Source organism: Coturnix japonica, chromosome Z (assembly GCF_054131305.1).
Source record: "Coturnix japonica strain WE chromosome Z, WE-NBRP24, whole genome shotgun sequence".
Taxonomy (NCBI): Eukaryota; Metazoa; Chordata; class Aves; order Galliformes; family Phasianidae; genus Coturnix; species Coturnix japonica.
The window spans coordinates 32,961,424-32,988,670 of record NC_140702.1 but is presented as its reverse complement, the minus strand read 5'-3'; the positions used below and the strand labels follow the sequence as shown (position 1 = coordinate 32,988,670).

Genomic DNA, 27,247 nt, shown 5'->3' with positions numbered 1-27,247 from the left:
AAGTGTGCCTCCTTAGATCATTGCCGCTGTTTTCTTTTCCTAATTAACTTTTTCCTTTCGGCCTAGGGCCCCTGCGGGGCCCACGGCCCCCTGTCACGGACGCAGGTGGGTTTTTCGTTCAAACCGTGACATCTGTGTTGCCAATTCTAGAAGTGTACCTAAAAGTAATCCTTACACATTATTCTAGAAGTAGAAATAGGAGCCTGTCTACAAAGCTAACTAGGACACTGTTTCATTCTTCTGCAGCTCATTAGCTAACTAATGACCTTCAGAAAATGAAAACACATTTTGCAAAGCTTTACACTAAAAAAAAAAAACAAACTTATTTTCCAGTGGTCTGATACCTTCTGATACCATCTGCCTTCTTTCACCCAAATTGGCAGATAACAGCAGTAACTACAGCAGTTAAGGGGTAAGAAAAAACAATATTGACAAGATCATATATTTCAAGCTTGAGGTCAGTGCTTTTCAAGAGACTAATTGAAGGCTGGAACCATAGTGAACAGATAGGACTTTGTTCAGACTAGTAAAGAGAAACTTTCTGAAGTTATTGTGGAACTCATGAAGTGTAGGAAAGGAATTCGCAGTTTTTGTTTTGCTTTGAGAATGCAGTTCAACAACAACATCTCCATCTGGTGGTAGGATGTTACCATCAACAACATACATAAGGCTTCCCCTCCCGCCCCCTTTTAAATCTAACTTTATTTAGGCTGGTTTATGCAAGTACTCTAAAACACCTTTCTAAAAAACAACACTTATCCACTGCCATCTATCACAAGCATGCTGACTTACCTGAATATTCACAAGACTCAAGCAGTTGCTCCTAGGTACATGCTCCTCTAAAGGTTAAGGCACTGTTCTTCATTTTGCAGTGACAGAAAGAGGCTCTACAAAAGCTATAGCCAAGAACACTGAAACATGCAAAATAATCTTTTTATCAACAGTTAGGAAATATAACAGTCCCATCTAGCAGAACTGTACTGCTAGTCTGTGCTGTTAGTTTTGGAAATAAATAAGAAATGGAATAAACAGTTTCCTACAATCTAAGTGTTCATTTATACACGCAATGCCTCTAACACCATTATGTCAAACTAGAATTAACAGAAAAACATTATTCCTAGGAAAAACAATTACACATAATGAGAGTATTACAGATGACTGAAATTATATGAAAACACTCATACTACATAAATACAAATGCTCACATTCAAAAAGAAAATGCAATTAAGTTTTACTTCAAGGTCTAATACAGTTATTAAAGCATTTAAGTTGTTTACTACCAAAAGGAGTCCCACCAATCTCTGTCCATCCACATATGCCTTAGCCACCTTTAACTTCTGTTGGCACAAATTCAGAATATCATGATGTAGTTTATCAGGACAGAAACTAATTTAACAAGGAAGATGCTAAAAAGAGTCCTGTTTTTTGAGAAACTGAGAGCAAAAAAACGCAATGAATTCCCATGATTTTGGCCGTGAAAAAGACCTTCAGATCAAGATGAAGACAGCTACAGATGTCAATTTGCTCCTCATTATTTTAAAATAAACCTTTACAAATCAAGCACCACTGTTCCACTCTTACATGCAGGTTTTTCCAAGTTCAAAGCTTTTCAGTTCTAAATATCTAGCAACTGTTCAACTTTTAACTCAGTTCTATCACAAAACAAATTCCAAAACCTTAATTTGAAGTGTCTATGCAAAGATACTTTATTAACTCTTTATTCAAAGTTTTCAAACATTAGGTAAATGCGAAAGGAATTGAAACTTTCCACATTGACAAAAGTACAGTTTTCCATAGAAACACAGACTAGATTCCTAGAGGACTTGGTTTTATTCCTAAAAACTGTCAACAAGAAAAGCAATCAATATCAAAACAGACTCTTACAAAAAAGCCACATAAGCAAATTTAAGCTGTTACACTATCTTAACAATACAACTATCACATTTAATATGAATCCCCTTTTCAGAATAAGAAACCTAAGCAAACAAAGTAGCAATAGAAAGATGTTTCTTTTACTGCATCCTTCATGAACTGAGTGCTTACATGATCTTATGGTTTATCCCCTTTTTTTTTCTTTTTTTTTGAAGTTATTTTCTATAAGAAAGTTGTTTCTTTGATTGCGCTGTAATAGGAAAATGTCTTCAGTACAAAAGAGTTCACAGTATTGAAAATGCCTTTCCCTTCCCAAACAGCACCTAAATATGAAGAAGACAACAGCAGATGGCTGGAGTGGTGTTTTCTGAGAAAAATCAATCCCCAGAATGCAGAAACTTCAAGTTTCTATTTAAAAAAAGACTAGCATATAAAACTAGGGGTAGGGAATGTCATTTTCAGACAGTACACAGAGCTCAGAATCACCAATTCATGTGCTAACAGCAAGTTACAGATACAGTTTCTTATAGAAAACTTCATTTTCAATGTCAGGAAATTAAGGCCATTAGACTTTCAGATTAAGAACTCACAGAAGGAACTACAAAAATACATTGTGCTTCTGAGAAGGCTATTCTGTGGACAATGATAACCATTATTTGAAGAACCTGGATGACTGGAAAGTTCACATGACTACACAACTTCTGTCAGATTTCCTTGCGCTCCCCTGTTACGAACAGAAAAGTCCCAATTAGAAAAAAAAAAATCCAAGAGATTCAGAAAAAAAGACCAGTATAATTATATATTATTAATATAACATATGCATATTATCAATATATACAGTTACTAGCCTGGTGTATGGTTTAAGTGGACTGTAATACAATGTCTTGGCCCTATAAAGTAAAGGAAAGCTAGATATCCTTTTATGTGAGGTAATGGAAGATGGGCATCACTGTAAGAGACTGAGAGGCAAGTGGGTTAACGTACCAAATACTTGGTAGAAGAGTAAAAGGAGATCACCTCAGTAATGAGATGAGGAACAGTTGGAGGAGGGAGCCTTGCAAGGCAGGTATTCCTCCAGACTGATTTCCTTATCTTGTGAAGATTACAGAGACCTGCTGAACTGCAACAAGCAGACTTAGTGGAGAAGAAAGATGTGGCAAACTACACCTGTACTCACTTCAGCAGAGGCAGAAAGATAGCCACTGAAGCTCCTTCAGCCCATTTCTAGAATATACTAAAATCTTGAACTGTGCTTGTTCAGAGGTATACCCATACCTCAATCACAACATTAGAGGAGGCCTGGCAACCATCTGAGACCCCAGCCTCATTTCTGAAACATTCTGTTCACATCTCCTTAAGGGCCACAAGCACATAAAAGGCAAAGGACTACCCTTTCAGGTGTGCACATCCTCCATGGCAGGAACAATCCTGACACTGCTGGATCCAAGAGCAATGACTCTCTCTTTGTATCCTTTTTACCTCTCTTTTTTGCCCCCCTTCTTTTCAAGTTATATTAGAACATGATGTAAGTCAAACCATCATTCATTGCTTGAACAAACTTGTTAAATGTTTGTTGTCATTTCACCTTACTGTGCCCAAGGAAATCTCACACTTCCATATTTACCCGGGGTAGCCTGAAGTCATGACAACCAGAAATAACACAAAGGTCATACTAGACTTTATACCTAAAAGCATCACTGAGATTACACAGCTGATTAATACAATAGTGAGTATAAACCTCAAAAGTTTTTGTTTAAAAAAATAATCTACTCTAACATTTTTCTATCTAAAAAGCTAAGAAGCTGAAGAGCACACCCCAGAAACCACAGCTGCCATGGGAAGCACTTCAGTACTGAATAACTGTAGTAAAAGCTCTCACCTATATTCAGTGCCACTAAGATACAACTCAATTACAGGCCATAAATATGCCAGGCAAAAAACATCACTTCTCAAGCAGCCAGCTCTCTTCATATTTTCCTGCAGATTTACATACACAGCTCTAGTTACCATTCTATGTTCACATTCCTGACTGACATTAATACACATACTAACTGAAAAATAAGTTTAAGCTGAAGGAGCAAAAATTCTGTAAGATGCATGACCAACAGGCCAAGGGAGGTGATCCTGCCCCTCTGTGCTGGTGAGGCTTCACCTGAATTACTACATCCAGGTGTGGAGTCTTCAGTACAAGAGAGGCATGAGTCCTTTGGAGCACATTTAGAGGAGGGCCACAAATATGATCCAAGGGATGGAACACCTCTCCTAAGAAGACAGGTTGGAAGAGCTGGGGCTGTTCAGCCTGGAGATGAGAATGCTGTGGGGAGACCTGAGAGCAGCTTTCAGTATCTATAGGGGAGCTACAGGAAAGGACAGACTCTGTCCTTTCAGGCTCTGTGGTGGCAGAAAAACAGAAATGGTTTCAAGCTTAAGAGGATAGATTTAGGACAAATATAAGGAAAAAGTCTTTTACAGTGAGGTGGTGAGGCACTGGAATAGGTTGTCTAGGAATCTGATTGATGTCCTATCCCTGCAGACTTTTAAGGTGAGGTTGAATCAGGCACTGGGCAACCTGAACTAGCTGTGGTGCCCCTGTTTATTGCAGGAGAGCTGGACAAGCTGGCCCTTAGAGGTCCCTTCCAACTCTAAGGAATCTATGATCATGGCCTTACAGGAACTTATTTGTCTACTACTGTTACTGTCTTTTTAGAAAAGCTATTTGGTTAAAGCAGTAACAATAACACAAACTCAAAATGCAAAGTACTCAGTACACCGTATCTGAGCATTCTCCTCTGTTTCAGAACATGTTACACTGTCGCTGCAAGTTCACACTTCTGCCTTCAGAGCTGCATTTTTTCATAATGCCTGACATTTTCTCTCAGGGGAAATGAAATATTTAACTTCCCTAAGCAAGTGACTACAATTTTGTGAAGTGACTGAAGGCAAAAGCAAGCCATAGATCTCCCTCAGTCCAACTGTATCAGAAAGTTTAAGAAAAAAACCCAGATCTATGTTTCAAAATTTCTTCAAATAGTCCACCACCATAGGGTTATATGAAGAATTCTTCCTACTAATTTTAATAAGTCTAAGGGCAGTTATTAAATCAGTAACTGCATTAAAACATAGAACAAAAACAAAAGAACACCCACACAGCTACAACATTTGTACATAAAAAAAATCTCTGCTTTTAAGTCTGCCTCATTTTCAGCCTAAGCACATTTAAGACAGTAGTCTCGACAAGTCTTAACAAGATACCTGTTGGTGGACAACATCTTCAAGAATTTCTTCTTCACCTTCCTCCTCCTCCTCCTCTTCCCCTTCACTTACAGTTGTTTTAAAGACAGTGCTTCTCTGAGCAACTTCCTGCAAAAGAGTTACATTTTTAATAATTGACTCTACAGAAGAGCTGATGCTTATCTACTTGTATTTTGAGAAAGGGGAATGCCACCACAGACAGCTAAATGTACAGTTTGTCTCTGCAATTCAGCACATGGAATGAATATAAACAGCATTCATAGCACTCTCATAAAAATTACAAAACTTCCCAAAAATACACAAGGTTCTTTCCCATAACTATTACAAGAAATTTGTATTTTAGTATATCACTTTAATTGCTTCATGTCCCAGTCATTGATCTACTTAAAACTAACACTTATTATGGTAACTCAATAATACAGTTTTCATGGGAACAAAATAATTAAAAAAAAAAACAGCACGAAAAAGCTTACTAATATTCACCTCCAAAATGTATTTTAAAGCACTCCCCATCAGGGCAATGTAAGAACAAGGAAGTATATAGCAAACAAGTATATAAAATTCGTAAGCTTTCTCAACACTGCACCCCTAAACTGCAAGTTCAAGAGAAGTACATAGTACACTTGGTTAAAAGCAGCAGGAAAAAATTTTCCTACAGTCTCATGTGCACTGACATGCAAAGAACTGACAGTGATTCTACCATTATCTTTCAAGGCGAGAAGCTGGATTGTCAAATGCAAGTTTGACACATCTGAGTTACTTTACCTCCCCCTGAGAATTTTTCAGTACAACTTTCACATCTTCACCAGTGCCCCAGGAATTCTGATTCTTCCAGATGAGGTCAGTGGGAGGGCTAGCAGTTACTCCAGCATTTGCAGCCCAAATCTGTTAGAAGTCACAAATGAATGTTACCTGCTAGTCTTACATAATACATCTCCATTTTAGGTGACACCAGTGAATCTCTTCCAGTTAACCAAAAATAAAGTCTTACTCCAGCTACTTCCAAAGATTTTTTTTTTAAATTGAAAAATCCTGTTTTTTTTTTATCATGAACAGACACTTTTGAATATGTAAATACAACTACTAAGTCAAAATTATTGCTCTACATAAAGTAAGTTTTTAAGAAATATGGCTCTGCTCACTAAAAAATTACTCTTCCCAACAGATGATACAACGAACGCTAAATATAAATGATTTTTCTGAACATCAGTATGGGAGGGACAAAACCAAAACATTAATGACATACATGAATTGACCTAAAGCCTGTTTGAACTGAACAGCTGAAGCTTGACAACTTACTGTAACAGTCTGTCCTGCCTTTAGCACGTATCTTGAGGTATATCTGTAACTAGCAGAAGTGTCTCCTATTTTTCTGATCATCTCCCAACCTCCCATAGGTTGATCCTAATAAAAAGGAGAAAAAGTTTGTCAGCAGTTATTATGTTACATGTAAGGTATTTAACACATATGGATTTGTGCATATAAAATTTTCAATTTCCCTTTAGCACATAAATAACTACAGTTTTAGTCAAGCTGATCTTTTCTTATTCCAGGTTAAATTTCAATAGATTCCCCTCTTCCATTCGGAAAATACCTTTATTTAAAGTAGTGTTTCTTAGTTTACATCAGGTTTTCTTTTTTTATATACCATAGTCCAGATAAATGCACAAGTATAAAATCTTACAACACTCTGTCCAGCACTCCCAATCACTCCCACATACCATTTACAACATTGCACTACAGACTGTTGCTCAAAACTACATGTCTGACTAAGTGCAATAACTATGAATCATCTGTGGCTACTTAAAACTGATGGTTCAGCCACATAAAAACAGACATGCAGCTAGAGGTCACTTTTAATAGAAGGGAATCCCATATGGTACAGCACAGACAGAAGTTAATAAAAAGAATGGTTAGGAAAAAATGGGAGGTCCTAACATACTAGGGGAAAGTGATCTTTACAATCACTTAAACATAACACAGGATTTTTTTCTCCTTAAACAGAAGTTAGAAGTCATACCTTGGGAGACACAATTTAATGCAACAGATTATATTCTTCAAACAAAAGTAATAATCAAAACATTTTTTTAAGTGAAATGCCTTTAAATATGGTCCCACTTCCCCACTGATGCAAACTGCAGCATATCCAGAAAAATAATCTGGGGAGGTTTTGGCATGAGCATGTATTGCTCTTCCAAAAACTGCAGATGCAACCAAGGAAAAAGGAAAACTATCACTTAAAGAAGACATATGCAAATATTAGAGAGTGTCTCTAATTAGTCAGTTAGACCTTCACAGACATTTAGAACTTCATTCTGCATTGATGCTATTTCTTTTGGGCCTTCTTCATGTATAGAAACTTCTGAAGATAATAGTGCAAACAGACTTTAGGCTATCAATGATAATTATAGCTGTAAGGCCAGATCATGTGGCAAAGCAGAACTCTAAAGAGTTACACAACACTCTTGACACTTTGAAAGCCATTAAAAACAATCAGGAAGTCATTACCAACCCAGAATACAGTTGGAAGGAACATTCTGTGGAAGACTAATTTCTTATGGCCCTCCTTTATACAGCCTGATTTAACTCCAGAGTCAACATTAAGCATGAGATACGGTGCTGAGAAAGCCTTCTACCTCATCAGCCCACTGTAAAGACATCATATGAGCACTTTCAAACCTGTTCAGAGGTATTCTTCAAGCGGATAAATTTTCCATCAACATCTATCTCCTCAATAGAGATATTTCCAGTGGCAGAAGCTGAATGGGAGATGCTGACACTACTACTGGCTTCAGATTCTTCCACATCAATTCTCTTCCTCTTTCCTCTGGTGGTACGTACACTGCGGCTTGATGAAGCTCGTGAAACTGTCACTCGAGAAGATGGGCCTGGAGAAAGTCTGAGCCTAAAGTGAAGAAAGAATCAGAATCACAGAACTGTAGGGGTTGGAAGGGACTTCCTGAAATCACCAAGTCCAATCCCCTGCAAAGCATGCCCCTTATAGCAGGCTGCACAGGTAGGCATCCAGACAGGTCATGAAATCTCCAGAAAAGGAGAAAAGGCTTCCCTGGGCAGCCTGTTCTCTGTCCTCTGTCAGAAAGCAAAAAGAAAACAAGTTATTCTACCTTCATTCAAAAGCTTTCTTTGTATCTTCTCCTGTTACCATAAGATTGGTAACAGGAGATTACCCATGGAGATCACTGATGCTTGGCTGAACATGAGCCGACAGTGTGCCCAGGTGGCCAAGAAGGCCAACAGCATCCTGACCTGTATAAGAAATAGTGTGGCCAGCAGGAGCAGAGAGGTGATCATCCCTCTGTACTCAGCTCTGGTGAGGCCACATCTTGAGTACTGTGTTCAGTTTTGGGCTCCTCACTACAAGAAAGACATTGAGGCCCTGGAACACGTCCAGAGAAAGGCAACAAAACTTGTGAGGGATCTGGAGCACAAGCCTTATGAGGAGCGGCTCAGGGAGCTGGGATTGTTTAGCCTGGAGAAGAGGAGGCTCAGGGGAGACCTCATCACACTCTACGACTTCCAAAAGGGAGGTTGTGATGAGGACGGGCTTGGCCTCTTCTCCCAGGCAACAAACAGGACTTGAGGAAATGGCCACAAGTTGCATCAGATGGCGTTTAGACTGGACATAAGAAGGAACTTTTTGTCTCAGAGAGTGGTCAGGCACTGGAATAGCCTGCCCAGGGTGGTGGTGGAGTCGCCATCCCTGGCAGTGCTAAAGAAGCATCTGGATAGGGAGCTAGGAGATATGGTTTAGAGGATTTCTGTAGGTATGGTAAAGGGAGGATGGCTGGACTAGATGATCTTATAGGTCCTTTCCAACCTTGTGATTCTATGATTACATAGCTAAGGTAGAGGAACATTGTAAACAAAGAACATTACATCAAAATTGAAGCTGTAATTACTTTAAAGAATTAAAGAATTAAAATATTGTCAACCACTGATTAATGGTTGAGGATGTGAAGTACAGAGGACTACTATATTGACATCATAAAGTCATCTGCATACATGTACTGCATTCCTGGGTAGCTGCAGTAAGTACGAAGAAGCCCACAAACAACAACTACGCAACACTCTTACAAGGACTTAAGTTTTGGTAGGAAATTTATGCCAATCGCAAACTCACCATTGGTTTTTCACTCCCAAAAAAGAATCAGCTCAGATGAGCGGAGTACCAGTAAAACAAAACACCAAAAATACACAATTTCATATAACAATTGTGACTTTGTGACTTGCCAAGTCAAAGTTCTCAGTGCTGCTGAACTCTGTGGTCAGGTGTAGAAAATGGAGCTACCTGATGAATTATTTTATCACAATAGCTGTGACAGTATTTAATTAATCCATGCTTAAAGCAACTTGGATAACAAATAACTTAGGGCTAACTCTTGAGAGGGGAGTAATATCTGTATCCTTTTAGAACAGCCAGTCAGATGCTCAAGAAGACTTAGGAGTAAATGTGTATCAGATACAAGGATGCAAAGAACAGCATTTTGTTAACAGCAGTAAAGGGCTTAATGAATACACACTCAGTAAGAACTGCCTTCGAACAGAGTTAGACAAGCAAGCACACAGTCACCATGTTCTTTCATACCTCTCCTCTTCACTCTCCAGCAATTTCCGGTATGCACTGATTTCCATATCAAGTGTCAGTTTAACATCCAGAAGTTGTTCGTAGTCACTGAATTGCTGCTGCATTTGATTTCTCATCTCTGCCACTTCTCTCTCATTCTCAGCCAGCATTTTGCGACAGTCTTCCCGCTCCTTGGACAAGGCCTCCTCAAGCTCATGCACTCTATCTTGCCATGCTCTAGACTAGAAAACATTGAAAAACAGTGGTCTAAAGGATAGCTCACTCTAATCTCAAAGTACTGCACTATTCAGGTAATATGAAGTTCAAAACACCAGGTTAAGCACCCTCTTTCTCCAAATTCAAACCCACCCACAGTCATCATCCTGATCTCCATGTTTTCTTTGACACCTTAAATCCCAACAAAATTTGCAATATACTTTGGAAGACAAACATTTTCATACTTCAGAAAACTGAATTAAGTGTTACCACAGCTGAATTATATCAGCCAAGAAGAATGGAACTAAAGAGTCAGCATGCTTAAAGATAACACTTGGTGGGACACAAAGAAAATGAGCTCGGAGAAATCCAAAGGCTGTGGTACATAACTGTTTTTCAGCTCTCAGATGTATGTTCCTTGCCTAAGTTTACCACTGCCAATTCCAAACTCTAGAAGAAGTTTATCTAAAGGAATAGTGAATGCCTGCCTGCCTTCTGGAATTTTCAAGGTCTGCTGAAATTACATCGGTAGCTGGTCCACAGGGAAAGCTAATTTGCAAAGCATTGGCACAGGCTGCCTTAGTGATGTGGTCAGTGCCCCATCCCTGGACTTCCAAAGTGAGGCTGGATCAGGCCTTAGGCAACCTGGTCTAGCTGTGGCATCCCTGTTCATGGCAGCAGAGTTGGACTGGATGTGGCTCTCAGAGGTCCCCTTCCAACTCTAAGCATTCTACAATTCCGTGATCTTAATATTGTATACATAGAAGAGACCAGTCAAAGAATAACTAAATGACACCTTTAAGGTCTACTTTCCCTGAGTGCATTTTCTCAGCCTGATGTTCTCTGAAATAGTTTAATTGAAGGACATCAAAACCAATGCTCTAGAACCACATTGTCTGGTCAAATCACCAAATCTTCTGTGAAGACACACTACTCAGAAAGTCATCATAGCCCAGCAAGAGCAAAACAGCCTAAAGAGCTGATGCAGAAGACCAGTGTAACCAGATTCTGCTCTCAGGATTCAGATAGGATTTAGTGTTAAGCAGATGATTACAGAATTTGCTGAAATTCACGGCACATATATCTGCAAATTTAGATTTTTTTCTAAACCTAGCTGCCACTCTAAGTTAGCAATATGACGTTGATATTTAACTAAAGTTAGAAGGAAAAATAACACACTGACTGAGCCATAAGAACAATGACAACCACAATGTAAAGGCAGAAATAAGAGCTAACTAACCACAAGCCTTAACCCAATTCTTGTGCAGCCCCATGCACACTGATTACACAAGCGGACCTATTTTAGAATTTTACTACGTAACAGGAAAATTGGGAAGACTCATACCAAAGTTGTTTTGAAAATGTATGAATACTCTTTACCTGAAGTACACCTAATTTTGAAATTCCACAAGTCTACTGTACAGTAGTATTACAATTCAAAATGCACAACTAATCAGAGGAAGGATCAAAACTAAAAATTACTAATTATTTGTATATTGGAACAAAATACAAAGTCTTTGTTGTATCTAACTGCTAAGTAAGGTTATATAATGAGCTTCAGTAACAAGTATTAATATCTGTCTAGCTTTTCACTCCATATTTTCCAGCACACAGGACTATTCTGATCAAGTAAACTAGCACTGAATATGTAACTTGTCATAGGTTGTGTCACACTTTCATAAGTATGATCTGTATACTGTGACCTGACACCACATCCATTTAGTTTCAGCTCTACAAACCTCTAGTAACTTGATGCATTTCTACTTCTAATTTCATCCCGATCCTGGCACGACCATTCAATTTCATCATTTTTAAATAGCTCTATATGATAGCTGTATCAAATGTGGAAGAAGATACCAAGCAAACTGCTTGTTTCAGCTCTGGCTTGGAATCCTGCCTTGCTGAATACCACACTAAAGCATTCAGATACTGAAGAAAAGAACTAAACTGTTTAGAAAGACAAGAATATTCAGCTTGTACAACAGCCCAGAGAAAGGGATCAGAGTGTTCTGGCTGATGGCATGCTGAACAAGAGCCATCAGTGTGCCCTGGTGCCCAAAGGGCCAGCCCTGCCCTGGGGTGCAGCAGGCCCAGTGCTGACACCAGGAAAAGGGAAGGACTTCCCCTTCTGCTCTGTATGGCCTCACCTCCAGCACTGCATGCAGATTTAGGCACCACAATACAAGAAGAACATGAAGCAATCAGGGGTGTCGAAAAGAGGGCAACAGAGATAGAGAAGGGTCTGGAAGGCAAGGTGTGTGAGGATTAGCTGTGGTCAATTGGTTTGTCTGGTTCAAAGCTCCCTCCATGTCTGGGGGGGCCTCTTGGCAGCCTACATCTTTCAAATCCTCTGTAGCACAAAAGTTCAACTTTGCCAAAAAAGACATTATGAAAGTAAGTTCATACAGAGCAACAAAACAGAAAACAAATTTAAAACACAAAGATGAACATACTTAAAAAGTAAGGGAAAGAGTGAAGTCTTCTACATTAAGAAAATCAACAATTAAGACTGAATAGACATAAAAAAACTTGTTACCTCTTTCTGAATATCAGCAATATGGGAAGACAGTGCTTCGATTCGCATACGACTTTCATGAAGTTCTTCTTTTACTTTGTTGGCTGTACAACTGTGCATCTCAGATGACTGTCTAATATTTTCAAGCTGAAATAGATCAGACATCAACTTAAAAGTACCCTTAACTAAAAGAAAAAACCCATCTTCAAGCAAAACCATATACAACACTAAGATGCAAAAGTTCCTCTCTCTAGCTCTAATACATAATAAAACATCTCTCACTTCAGGTGTTAAATGTGGTCATTCAATTAACATGTTGGACTGCTCTCACTAATAACCACAACCCTCCAAATATTTATTCTAGGATTAACTCAACTCATTAGAAGTTTCCCTTGAAGACATTACTAAAGCTGGAATACTAAGTTCAGTTTTGACTCAAAAAAACAAACAACAGTATGTATTTAAATGCTGTTTGAGTATGTTTGAAGAGACACTAAACTGAAATTACCAATTTTCTACAAAAGCAAGTAAACAACTGATGCTGATTATCAGACAACATGAGCACATTAGTTACATGCCTTAAGATTACATGTACCAGTGCCATGTGTCACAGCTTCTTCATTTTAATTTATTACATTGAGTTCAAGTAATTTTGTCTTTAAACTGATTAAAACATCCAAAAGGAACTCTCAATTAGAAAGATTTTTCAGATTGTAGGAAGATTTTTACTAGATCTTATTTCCTTACATTTTTTTCTCTAGTTTTTCCAAGTCAGACTGAAGCCCTGAAGATAAGCAACTACACAGTTCTCCAGCTTTGCTTTTAAAAATACTGAATGCAGTTCTGAAAAACACTAACTGCAATAAGAAACCACAGGAACCAGGTTGAGTTGAGACATCAGCATCCTTCCTTATAAAAATGCTGAACAACAGCAGAGGAAGGAAATGATGAAGTACAACTGACTTCAGTTTGAGTAGGATTTCACCCTTCTATGGATGCAGAAATGACTGGGTGTGGTCAAGGTCTCCACACAAGAACTTGGACATAGAGTCTAAGAACTTGGGGTGCTGTCTTCTCAGCAAGCCACACTACAGATTAAGCTTTACACAAGATATGAAACACAATGCTTATTATTGAGATTGTTCTATAACACTTATAAACACAACTTTCCTTGAATTTAAAGTAATCTCAGTACAAATCTTCTTCCACATTCACACAGTGCTTTCTGTACTTCTTTTGTGCTGTTTAAGTTTTAACTGTCTCCAAAAATGAGAACTAAAAATGCAGATTTACCTTCAAAAACATCTTGATTTTATACCAAATGCCAAAATGAAATCCTCTGAAATCTAATTGTTAGGATATCCCTCCGTTACACAAAGCAAAACAAAGTAAATCAGACAACTGTATGAAAGAACATTCTCACTTTGCTACTGTAAGTCTGTTCAAGCTCCTCTTTGTACAGTTTCACTTGTGCATCATGCTGCTCTCTTATTTCCTTTAGTGCTTGGGCCAGTTTATACTCATATTCTATTTGACGTCCAGAATCAACTTCAACTAAGCGAGTTTCATGTTTTCTTTTCGTCTCCTTGATTTCCTAAGAAAAAAATAAATTAAAAAAAATAATAAAATCACCATTCAATAAACAAGGAAAAGTAAGTTTTAGAATCTGACTACCCAATGAGTAGGTAATAATAGAAGTTTCAGGAAGTCTTGCGAGTATTTATTGAAGAAGTTGAGGGCTTCACACTAGGTATGAAGGGGAAAGGGATTAAAGCTAGACTCGCTAGTGATGAGCCCGGGAGAATGATATCAGGGTTTGGAGTGAAGCCAACAGCTCAGCTGAAGTACAGCTACACCAATGCATACAGCACAGGCAACAAACAGGAAAAGCTAGAAGCAATGTATGTATGCATTGTATGGCAAGCAAACTATGATTTAGTTGCCATTACAGAAACATGGTGAGATCACTCACATAAATGGACGATTATGAACTCTTTGGAAGTGACAGGCAAACAAGGCGGGGATGGTGGTGTGGGTCTCAGTATTTAAGAGTGTTTTGATGCTGTAAAGCTTGGGGCTGGGAATGCTAAGATCAAGACCCTATGGGTGGGCATCAAATGAAAGGCCAGGAAGGCTCACATCTTAGTGGGGGCCTGTTACCTAACATCCTAACCAGGATGAAGAGACAGACAAGGCATTCTACAAGCAACTGCCAGAAGTCACACAATCACCAGCCCTTGTTCTAGCAGGGGACTTCAACTTCCCTGATATACGCAGGAAATGCAACACAGCCCAGAGGAAGTAATCTAGAATGGAATGCATGGAAGATAATAGCCTGATACTGCTGGAGCCTGCCAAAGGTGCTGTGCTAGACCTGCTGTTCACAAACCAAGGAGGACTGGTGGGAGATGCGTTGACTGGGAGTTGTCTTGTGCAGAATGGCCATGAAATCACAAGATTTCTTTGTTCTTGGTGAAGTCAGGAGCAGAGGGTCAGCAAAACTGCTATCCTGGTCTTCTGGAGGGCAGATTTTGAGCTGCTTGGGACATTGGTAGAGAGGATCCCTTGGGAGTCAGTCCCGAAGGATAAAGGTGTCCAGGAAGGCTGGACATTCCTCAAGAAGTCTTAAAGGCACAGCAGTAGGCTATTCCCCTGTGCCACAAGACAAGCAAGCAGAAAAAACAATCAGCATAGCTTAACGGGGAACTTCTACTGAGATTCTGGGAGAAAAAAAGTTTACCTCCAGTAGAAGAAGGGACAGGCAACTCAGGGAAAATACAAAGAAGCTGCTAGGATACACAGTAAGAATATTAGAAAGGCAGAAGCCCAGTATGGGTTCAACCTTGCCACTCTAGCAGGCAACAACAACAAAAAATTATTTTACAAATATATTATCAGTAACAGGAAGATGAAGGACAACCTCTGTCCTCCACTGAATGTGGCAGGGAACACAACAAGTAAGGGTAAGGAAAAAGATGACTTTCTCAATGCCTTCTTTACATTTGTTCTCAACACTCAGACCAGTTATCCTTGGGGCACTCAGCCTCCTGGCTTGGAAGCCTGGGATGTGGAGTAGAAAAATGCCCCAGCAATTCAGGTGAGAACGATTAGAGACCTACTGCTCTATCTGGACTGTCTAAGTCCACAGGCCCAGATGGGATCCACTTAAGGGTGCTGAGAGAGCTGGCAGAGGTGGTTGCCAAGCTGGTTCCATAAACTATTAGGGTTCCTGGTCAAGTCCCAGAGGACTGGAGGCTGTTGATGTAGTCTGCCTAGACTTCAGCAAAGCCTCTGACACCAGTTCCCCACAGTATTCTCTTGGAGAAGCTGGCAATCCCATGGCTTGGACTGACACACTTTTTCTGGGTTATAAACCGGCTGAAGGGTCAGGTCCAGATGGTGGTGGTGACTGGAGTTAAAACCAGTTGCCATCCAGTCAACAGTGGTGTTCCCCAGGTGACAGTACTGGAGTCTGTCCTGTTTAATACCTTTAATGATTATTTGGACAAGGGAATTGAGTGCACTCACAGTAAGTTTGCAGATGCCACTAAGGAGCGGGGAAGTATTCATCTACCTGAGGGTAGGAAGGCCCTACAGAGGGATCTAGACAGGCTGGATCACCAGGCTGAGGCCAAAGGGATGAATTTCAACAAGACCAAGAACTGGGTCCTGAACTTCAATCACAACCCCAGACAACTCCTCAGTCCTGGGGCAGAGTTACCTGCAAGGCTGTGCAGAGGAAAAGGATCTGTGGGGTGTTGGTCAGTACTCATCTAAACACAAGCCAGCAGTATGCCCAGGTGGCCAAGAAGGCCAACAACATCCTGGCTCATATCAGTAGTGTAGCCAGCAGTACTAGGGAGATGATCACCCCCCTGTTCTTAACACTGATGAGGCCACAGCTTGGGTACCACATTCAGTGCCTGGCCTCTCACTACAAGATAAAGGCCATGGAGTGTATCCAGAAAAGGACAATGAAGCCAGTGCTGAAGGACGTCCTATGAGTAACAGCTGAGGAAATCAAGATTGTTTAGTCTGGAGAAGAGGAGGCTCATGGGAGACCTTATCACTCTATGACCTGAAAGGAGGTTGAGGCAAGGTGACATGACACACAAAGCTATTTCATCATTTATGAGAGTTCTGATTTCTTATTTGCCTGTAATAAAAAGATGAAAACCTACCAGATACAAGTAAATTCTACTCAGAATGGGAGTTCATAAAGTTATTATTTCAGAATGACCCTTCACTTATCTTCTGTCCTTCAAGAATACAAAAAAAAAAAAATTTACCTCCTCATACATATTCTTACGGAATTCCAAATCCTCAATGAGGCTCTGACAACGATTTTCAAGATCCACCTTCTGTAAAGTTTCATCTGCAAGCTCTTTCTTGGCTGCAGCTAAAGAAACCTTGAGCTTTAGGAAAAAACACAGAAGTTGAGCACAACAATTATGCATCAAAACTCACATAACACAAATACCTCATCTGCCCACAGGTACATTAACTAGATATTAAGATTGAGGTTGACAACCTAATTTGGTATCTAAAAGCAATGATTTTTTGTCTCCTTTGTGATTGCTTGCACAAGTGAATTATAGATTATACATACAGATAAAATTCTTGTTAATGATAGTTATTAAATGTTCTAACAAGCCTTCATTTTTTCTACTTGGTAGAGAACAACTTCTTGGTTCCAGATTTCTCCTAGACTCATTTAAGGTATTTTTTTGTTGGTTTTGGTTTTCTTTTTGCTTAAAATCACAGTTAAGGTACTTCAGAGGGCCAACAAAACTGTAAGTTTTTTTGTTTTATTTTATACTTGCTATCAGATGTCCTGAAGACAGAGTGCCACAGACAGAACTAAAAGAAATGCACAGAGAATCACAAACTTAAACATAGGAAACACTTTTAAGTTCCAGCCATTCCAACTCAACTACTTTCAGGAAGTATCTTCAGGAAAAATCAAATGCGCTCAGTACATCTGTCATTACCCACTATGAAAGACAACTACAGCCATTCTCCAGCCATCTCTCATTGCGTCACCAATTTTTAATTTTTTTTTTTTTTTAATTTATTTTACTAAATAATTATTCCAAGACTCCCTAAGGAATCTTCCTTGCTGCAATTTAAATCTATCAGTTTTTGGTTGATTTTGACTGACACGAACAACTGACTGTAGCAGTCCTTTAAGTGAAGGCTACAACTCTGCTCTCTGCAGTCAGTCCAAGGTCCATTGTACTTTCCAGATTCTTTCTGGAAAAGCAGTACTGATCAGTTACTCATCATCTATATTAATGACCACAGTCACTCCCTAGAAATAGTTCTCCAATTTTTAAGTCTATTTTGAACGCTTGATCTGTTCATCCACAGAAGTATGATCCTTTATATTTCACATAGCCTGACATTTTAATAGCGCTCTACTATTATGCTACTAATTATAATTATGCTACTAATACACTGAACCATACTGAACATATACTTATTCAATACTTTCTTGAACTCTGACAGCAAAATTTAAGTCCTAGATTTACATTTACGTTTTGGCTACAAAGCAGCATTTTACCACAATGACATGCAGTTCCATAGTCAAGTATTTCTTCTTCTCACCTGTGCAATTTGATCCCTTAAATCCTCAAGCTCTTCTTCCTGACTTCTCTTATCACCAAGAGCTGTGGCCAGTGCAGCTTCTTTAGCATTCAGCGCTGCTTCAAACTCTCGAAGCTTGACTTGAGCTGCATTAAGATCAGAATCCTTTTTTGCATAGCTGGAATAAAACAGGGAAAGCAAGAGGAAGTATAGAAATGGCCCAAAGAAGGGTGCTGACCAGAAGAACAAATTGCAATCTAAACACTTATTTAAATTACTTTAGTTTAAACAAACTACTTAGTTCTGTTCTCTTATACTACACAGCAATAGCTTTGTACTTCACTTGAACTGTAGAAACCTTATTATATGGGAAACTGAATGTCAAGGGATTTTATAAGTGATGTATAAATGGAAAGTGGAAACTGTTTTATAAAAGTTGTGTTTTGTTTTCTCCTTCACAAGCCACTCTAAAATGTCCTATCCTCAGAGTTCCAATAGGTAGAAATAACACCCTTTTCATACAGTGGAAACAATCTCTGCAGCTCATTTTACTTGCGCAGGAACTTGTGCAGATCTACAGTCCAGCCTGCAAACAGCCCTCTTTCAACTAACAGACTAGCTTCTTAATGAAAATTAAAGTTCACTATGTGTAAGCCAACACTCCATGAACAGTAGCTGTAGTATAGCAAGTTATTTTGCAGCACCCTTCTAATTACACGTAATGGCTAAATTCCACAGGTCAGAGCAAAGATACCCAAATATTTTTAACATAATAGCCTGCCATCAACAAAACTGCACTGGTGATAAGGTACAAGTGCCTTATTTTTAAAAAGTGGCCAATGTTGTTTTCAAGTTATTGTTCAAGCTAGCTTTCAGGTCTATATAGGTGTGCAAATGGATTTATTCTCTAAGGTATATGCAAACAAGGCAATCAAATGAGAAAAATAAAATAATTCTAAAAGTTGGATTATTTCCTCTCCAGGATATCCATATTTCTCAGGTGAAGGAAGCAGCACACAGGAATTCTAAATATTTATAGTCAGCCATCACTCATCCTAGAGGAACAAATAGATTAGGACAACAGCTAGCAGACTTCAGTTTCCACATTTTCTTGGAAGAAAAAACAAAAACAAAGATGCTTAATAACTAGATCCTAAGGGCTAGAGCATGAATTCAGCCCGTACTTCTCAAACTGAAGTACTGCACTTACAAGCATCAACAGCAAAGCTTCTCAGTAAAATGAGACAAGCATCAAATCATCATACAATTTTGAAGAGGAGAAGCTTAAATTTAAGTGGCTTTTCCAAGATAACATGCAATGCAATTAATATCAATTTCCAAGAGAAAAGGGTATGCACAAGACTTATCAAGAAGTTGTATGAATTATTTTGGAGACAATTTAAGCCACACAACCACCAGATGGCAGGCTTTATGTAACAGTCTTAGCCTTAAGCCACCTCCTCTGAATGACAGAACACATACTGATGCAGTACACAGCATAACAAGCACTGGCTATTCTGAAATCAAACCTGTTTTCAAGCATTTATTAACATTTCTGCTGCTCAGTGCTATCCACTTGCTCAATTAGGTTTCACATATGACTGCTTAGACCCAACAGTTGGGTTCACCTACCAACCGCAGAAAATAATTTAGGTTTAGGCCACATGGATTCCCTACTTCCAAGCTCCCTTTGTTACTCACCAGAGGCCCACAGCTCTGTCCCTTCCACTCCTACTCAGGCCTGCTAGAAATTCACTGTACAAGAAAACCCATATGGCACTGGAGGTAAAAAAAAATAAAAATAAACCAACAAAAAACCAAAACAGGAGAAGTATCATCCCACGATGGTATGAATACAGCGGAAACCTCTGCATTATCTACTAAGACTGATGAGGGCCTATATCAAGCCTTCACTGCCTGACCATCACTGGTTAATACTTTGCTCACAACATGCAGAAACTGCTTCACACAGACTCTCACAAAGCTGAAATCAAGCCTGTCAAGTTGGATCCTAAAGCTACAAGTCTGGCCCTCAAAGTGGGTCACCTATACAGCAGTGCAATCCCACCTGTATTAACCCAGACTCTAAGACAAGAAGATTCTCACTGTGACCAAGGTCACAGAAGGGAAGGACAGAATTGAAGTGCTATTAGTTAATACTGTCATGAGTTGCTTCATAATCAAAGAGCTCATCTAAATATATTCTCAGGAAGAGAACAAATAAGAGCTAAACACTTCAAATGCTGAAAGCCAGACTAAATCTCATCACTCCATTGGTGTCTTCCCAGCCCTAAAGGAATACACAGAAGAAGGGCAACAAGATCAGAAAAACCTCTAAACATCACACATATACCTCACACACCTTTTTCCACCACAAAAAGCTGAAGCTGCATTTCAAAGCAACAATAAGAAAGCCCAACCCCCAAGTACGTTCTCACTGCCATGTTCAGCAATTACCTAGAACTGTACTCCAAGTAGTTTCACTCCTGAAAGCAATAAAAGCAAATAATTAATTTCTAGCTTGCCTCTTCAAAGAAGAAACTTGCTTTTCTCTTCGGACTTTGAAGTGAATGTATCTTTTCATCTAAGGAATTACAATTTATTTCAAAATAAGCCAGAACCAAGATCTGACCAAAGCCAAGCCAGTTCCTCTTTATTTTCTTAGGATTTCAGGGAGAACTGGTGTTTCAGAAACGTAACCCACATCATTTAACTCAGACACACACTGCAGGGAGACTCTCAACTGGTATTACCTGTCTGCTCTCACTAATAGAAGCTGTAGCCAGTAATGCTTTAGATAAGGCCTTGCACAAACTGCCATTCACAAAGTAATGCCCCCTATTTATTTCCTTGAAACCTACAACACATAAAAAGATCACAATATCACTATTTGATAGAATCAGTGTAAACACTTTTAACATAGCAACCACTATTAGCTAGTCATAAACAGAAGCCTGCATTGCCACGCTTATAACAATCCACAGCAGCAGAGGTGACCCACTGGTGCGGTTGCTACTGCTGAAAGGCACCACCCACCTCACTGTGCTCACAGACACTGGCCTCCAAAAACATTCAGCCAGAGTCAATGAGGGTGACATTTTTTCTCCACAAAGGAATGTAATGCCTCACCTTTGCTTTATTCACACTTCCATGTCAGACACCATTGTGTCAAACTGCCCCTCTGTTTCCACTGGTCATATATAATAGGATATTGGTGGGAAGGTCCAACCTCTACTGCCATACCACCAACATCAGCTTCCATTGTAGGCCACAGTGCCACTCTGAGGAGTGCTGGTAACTCAGTCAGCTGCAGACATATGCCCTGTTCACATTCACTCAAAGTTCTCAGACCCACAGCATTGTAACCAAGACACAGCATTTTAGATAGCTCAGTTTGCTCACCATTCCCATCGCACACTTTGTAAAACAGAATGAACAAACACAATTCTAAGGTACCATGGTTGTGTCTGGTTACCTGTGGCAGCCCATTTAAAACTAACAGAAAGCTCCTGAAATGTCACTGGTGCTACCACTGCTCCAGTGCATTATCTACAGAATTTAAGAGTGCATTTCAGAGAAACAGACGTGCCACTGAGTCTCAGGGAAAGAGGAAGGATCCCTTTTCATGTTCTTGCAACCACCCTTCCTCTTTCGTAAACTCTGAAGTTCATGAAACATCCTAAACTTTCCTGCAATTTCCTTGAATTTCTTACTAAGCTAGCTGAAAAGCTACCTAAGAAACAAAAATATTTTCATACCAGTTTATATTCCCCAGCATCCAATAAACCACACATCTAAAGCAGAAAAAAGTCAGAATCACCAAGGTTGGAAAAGACCCACGGGATCACCCAGTCCAACCATCAACCAATCACCAATAGTTCTCACTAGACCATGCCCCTTAACACAACGTATAAATGTTCCTTGAACACCTCCAGGGTTGGTAACTCCACCACCTCCTTGGGCAGCCCATTCCAGTGCTTAAGCAGAAGCAGTGAGACCATCACTTTCAAGGAGCAGCTAGACCTCAAGCTGAGCCTGGACACAACTCCAAGTTCCAAGTGCAAGATGCCAGCCACCTAGGGAAAACGCCTTTCTTGTCTCCCAACATGCACCCACTCATTCCTGACAGTATTTGGACAGCCACAGAGTTAAGAGCTGCCAGCAGTAATCTCAAAAAACATTCATTTATCAGCCAATTCTTGAAACAACTATGCAAGCGTAATTAATTATAAAGTAGCTCAAAGCTACATCTATGTAAAGTTACATGGTACCATACATTGTGCCAGCACTGCGCTCAAGTTGAGGGGTGTGTGTGTGTGGAGAAACAAATCTAGTCACTGAATGCTAGTTAAACAAGACATCAAGCAATGCTTTCCTATGTTTCTTCCCTTAAGGCAGAGAATATAATGAAGTTGTATTTCACAAGAATACAATTCATAAAAACAGAAAAGGTATCTGTCTGGAAGCACTGATGATTATTATGTATTCGTATCAGCATGACAATAAACAACACCGGTTAAGCTCACCACTTATATAGATTAATATATGTAACTTGGTTCTAACTTCTTATTTCATCAACTTTATACAGTTGGAAATGGTGAATCTTTGAAATTATGGCTAAACATATCACCACCCCCATCACTCAGCCCTCTTTCTGAAGAGCTCAGTTGACCATATGAATTCAAGAATGATAACCATCAGTTTTAGAACAGCCTTTGCGTTATGTACATCAAACCACTGCTCAAAATTAATTATTTTTACAGGTTTTAAAAAGAAGAGTACAAGTATAAGCACTTATGGTTCAGGGAAGTCTGATGTGTTTCCATATCTGTCTCATTATTAGATAACTGAAGATGCAGACACCTGTGATCAGTTGATTGTGTCCATTACAGTGGTGGTATCATGGCTGCAGTGACTCCTTTGCCTCATTTACTTAAACACATCATAATCTTGACCAAACAAATCTTAAAATGGCAGTAAAGAGTTCACAGAAATTCAAAATGAGGAGAGCACAGCTCCAAAATGCCACCACATTGAATTTTACATAAAAACACCACATTATAAACAGCCTGTTTATTCAGTGGAAGCAGTAGCACTCACAAAATTTCTGCAGAACATACTGAATGAGTTTGTTTAATAAGATCCCATGGAAAATTAAAAAAACCCAAAGAAAAACCAACACAAAACAATATCAGGTGTCAAAACTCCAAAAAGAGATGAAGAATAAGCTGCATAGAGTTGTCTAAACCAGGGTGGGAACATACATACAGCAGGCACGTGATAAAATAACATTCTCATAACTTGACTATATTTGGCAGCAGTACATCTCACACTTCATAACTAGCTGGAATTTGTCACTACAGTTTAACCCCCAAATTTATTGCTTCAAGTTACACATAGTAGACACATCAAGTAGACACATCACTGTAGGATGATCCTACCCAGCATGGATGACATGCTCTTAAATCATTCTTACATATCCCTTGTTTAAACTACAGTGCAACAAGTTAATTACTCCCCTCCTTACTTCCTTGGGATGCCATCTGTAGGGTAGACATGAGAAAAGTGACAGGGTTCAGATTAAAGCTTAACTGTTCCCTAACTCCCAGCCTTTACTTTGCTTCTCAACATCACCCACAATAACAGGAATCATAGAATGACTTGGCTTGGAAGGCACCACAAGAACAAAGTTCCTATGCCCCTGCCACAGGCAGTGCTGCCAGCTGCTAGTTCAAGAACTAGACCAGGCTCCCAGGGCCACACCCATCCTGGACTTGAATACCTTCAGAGATGGGGCATCCACAGCTTCTCCAGGTAGCCTGTGCCAGCACCTCACCATCCTTTCAAGTTTCCCCTTGACATCTGATCTAAATCCTCGCTCCTTTAGTTTAAAACCATTCCACTCTTGTCCTGAAATACACTTCGAAAAGTGTTAGATTAGCTGCCCAAGACTGTACCCCTAGCTCATTACAGCACAGCATATGCGCAGCACGGGAAACCCTGGAACAGCTGTTAGAACTTGGCTGGCACTAACGCCATAGGGTTCTTCTGAACAGCTGCTCAGGGAACCAGCCGCACACTTGCAGACCAATTCAAGCTAGAAGACAATAACAGGTGTAAGCCTAGCCATTACCAATATTAGGCTACTACTACTTAATCTCACCTCAGAAATCCACTTCTGAGTAAGGATGGAGAAGGCAGACCAACTGAAAACAAAGCAGAAGAACTAGAAAATTAAGCTCTTTCATATGAAAACCACACAGAACTAGATTTCTGCCAAAATTACCTCCTTATAAATTAATGCACCCTACAACAGCTGGTAATCAATGACCATTATATCCTCTATTAGTGCCTTTGATAAACGACAGTTTCTTTCAGTTACCTTTATCACACCATCTCTTTCTACAGGAGAGCATACTTCAGTCTGGACAACCACCAGTGAATCTCTAGAGAAGTTTCCTAAATCAACTATTTTAATAGTTGTTATTATGCTCTGGGTAGCTGTTTTAGTTTCCAGGGAAGATGGCAGAAGGCATTACTTTCAGAGCAGCCCATATATTTTTATAGTGTAGGAAAACCACTACAGAAAGTGGAAAGTAACCTGTAGCTTTATTATTGTGCACTGATTCGGCAGTCAATAAACAGATTCTTGGAATTAAAAAAAAAAAAAAAAAAGAATGAAGCACACCAGAAGAACATTTCACTGACTAAAGAAAGCAAAGTTGTGAGTACAACTGAGTCTCCTCAAAAAAATCAAATAGCAGAGGATGGCTAGCTGGACTGTGCCTCCTATAGCCAGCGTCAGACAATTGAACAGCCAGTCACCTGCACTGCTTCTGCATGAGGTGAATCCCACTCTAGGATACAGACAAGAATTTGCAAAGCCAAAATGCTTGTTTGTTTGTTTCTTTACTGTAGACTGTGTCTTCACCCCAAGCCCATGTGTAACTGGCCATCAGCTTCTGAGAAGTGCCTGTCATTCCCATGAAGTCACAAAAGGGGTGGCAATCCCTGCCTGGTTTTCCAAGTCACTTGGATGCCCCTCTGTAGCTACACCCCACTTCCCCTTTTCATCTCTTTTTTGATGGAAGTGTACCAGTGATCACCAAAGGGTAACCAAAAGGACCATCCAACAATCAGAACCACACATTATGCAAAAGCAAAGAGCCCAGAAGGCACTGAGCTACCTGCAGACATGTGGAAACAGCTGTGTGTTGGCTTACACAAGTGTCTTTTTCATTAGGAAACGCAGAAATGAGACTGGATTTAAGAGAAAATCAAAATTAACAAATCACACAAGATTTCTTTTTTCCACAAGCTTTTTACAACAGTGTACAGCATGGTAAGCGACTGAATCAAGTCAGATTTTTCAAGAACCAACACTTAGTGGAAGAAATCAGCTCTTTCTGCAGGTCTTCAGGCTGTGTCGCAAAACCTGCAATTCTGAGATTATCACAGAATTGCTATAGCTGGAAAAGACCTCCAAGATCACAGAATGCAACTGTCAGCCCATCCCCACCACACCCACACCCCTCAGTGGGAGAGCTGCACTATGGACAGTGATTCCACCACCTCCCTGAGCAGCCCGTGCCTCACCGCAATTTTCTCCTACTCCTGGTGATAGAGCTGGCCTTAAACCGAACACCCATTAAAACTTACAGAAATTCAGGGCTTTAACCAAGCCCTTCTTATCAAACACTCGTGCCTTTTCGTTAACACCCTACGGAAAGCAGCTTTAGGCAGAGGAACGCCCACAGAGACGCTCAGCACCACCGCGCCACAACCGAAGCCGTTCGGGGGAGAGGGGGCGGCACAGCAGCCCCCCGCCCTCCCGCTGGGGCCCGTTCAGGGCTGTGCGTACGGCCGCGGGCTCCGCACGGGGTGGTGCTGCGGCCGCCGTGAGGCGGAGCCTCCAGCGCTCATTCATTCCGTGCCCAGCGGCCGCCGGTACACAACAGTAGGGCGGCGGGGGGGGGGGGGGGGGGAGGGGGGTAAAGGAGGGGGGCTCTGCACTTTGCCCGCGCCCTCCTCCCTGTGCAGGGAAGGCGAATCCAGCGTCCTCTAGCCCGCTCACCTGTTAAGGACCTGCTCGTGCTCGGCGCGCAACTTGCCCAGCTCGATCTGCAGCTTGGCCCGCTCCCGTGCTGTGTCGTCCAGCGTCTTACGGGCGTCGGCCAGCTCCGTCTCGAAAAGCTCCTTCAAGCCGCTGATCTCGCGGCCGCACACCTGCTCCCGCTCGGAGACGCGGCGCTGCAGCGCGCTGTTCTCCGTCTCCAAGCTGCGCACCTTGTCGATGTAGACGGCCAGCCGGTCGTTCAGCTGCCGCAGCTCCTCCTTCTCCTGCAGCCTCGAGATGCGTGTGGGGCTCAGTGCCGCGCTGCCTGCGGAGCCCCGGGGCTGCGGCAACAGCGGTGCGGCGGCCGCCGCCATGGAGCGTGAAGCGTCGGGCTGAGGCTGCGAGAGGCCTGAGTAGGAGGAGGCAGAAAACGGGTGGCCGGGTGCAGAAGGCAAGACGCCCCTCGTGTACAGCCGGGATAAACGCTACCCCGCTCCCTCGGCAGCCCCCTGCAATATGGCCGGCACCGCGTCTCTGCTCCCACCCCATCCCGTTCCATCGTGTCACGTGGCGAGCTCTCAGCCAATAACACGCTGAGGACGGCCGCGCGCCTCGGGCTTTGTAGGCGGAGGGGCGATTCGAATCCCGCCGCCGCCGACATAGAGATGAGCCCGCGCGGCAGCGAGGCCCCGCCCTGCCCGTGTGGGGGGGGGTCGGTACGGCCTGCGTCTCGTCCTCCTTTGTTGTGGCGGGGGAAGCGGAGTCTCTGAGCTGCTCTGCCCTCTGTCTGTTTGCTTTTCCCGATAGCGTGGGAGCTGCAATTTGGAAACAGCACTTAAGACAACACCTAGTTTGAGCTGCCTCCTCGCCTTGTAGTACTCAGAGTGTGTAGATTCAGCTCAGTCCAAGTGTCAGCGTTAGAATTTGCGAGTCCTGTATCTGGAGTTTGTTTGACTGTCAGAGGTTTGTTATGAGGAGGATGTCATGTCCATAATCACCAGTTTACCCTCAGGTTTACGCTCATAATTACCAGTTTGTCCTCAGGAAAAGGCTGCGTCTTTCACACTACAGTGTAAAAGATCAAACAACTAGGTTCCTTGCTGTAGATTTGATCTGGAAATCTGGTTAGTGGCTCAAAAATGAGCAGCGCCTGTTTGTAAAGGGA

The 27,247-nt window shown here is 40.9% G+C and overlaps 1 protein-coding gene across 1 annotated transcript; it reads right to left on the bottom strand.

Annotated features, from left to right (window-relative positions):
- Positions 1-1,681: 1,681 nt before the first annotated feature.
- LMNB1 (lamin B1) lies at positions 1,682-26,600 on the bottom strand. Its single transcript, XM_015849648.3, has 11 exons — positions 26,101-26,600; positions 18,048-18,204; positions 16,730-16,855; positions 13,864-14,034; positions 12,462-12,587; positions 9,731-9,951; positions 7,804-8,029; positions 6,424-6,528; positions 5,890-6,009; positions 5,125-5,232; positions 1,682-2,596 (listed from the first exon to the last, which is right to left on the bottom strand). The coding sequence occupies exons 1-11, from the start codon at positions 26,454-26,456 to the stop codon at positions 2,555-2,557; spliced, it is 1,758 nt and encodes a 585-aa protein (XP_015705134.1). The 5' UTR covers positions 26,457-26,600; the 3' UTR covers positions 1,682-2,554.
- Between the last annotated feature and the right edge of the window lie 647 nt (positions 26,601-27,247).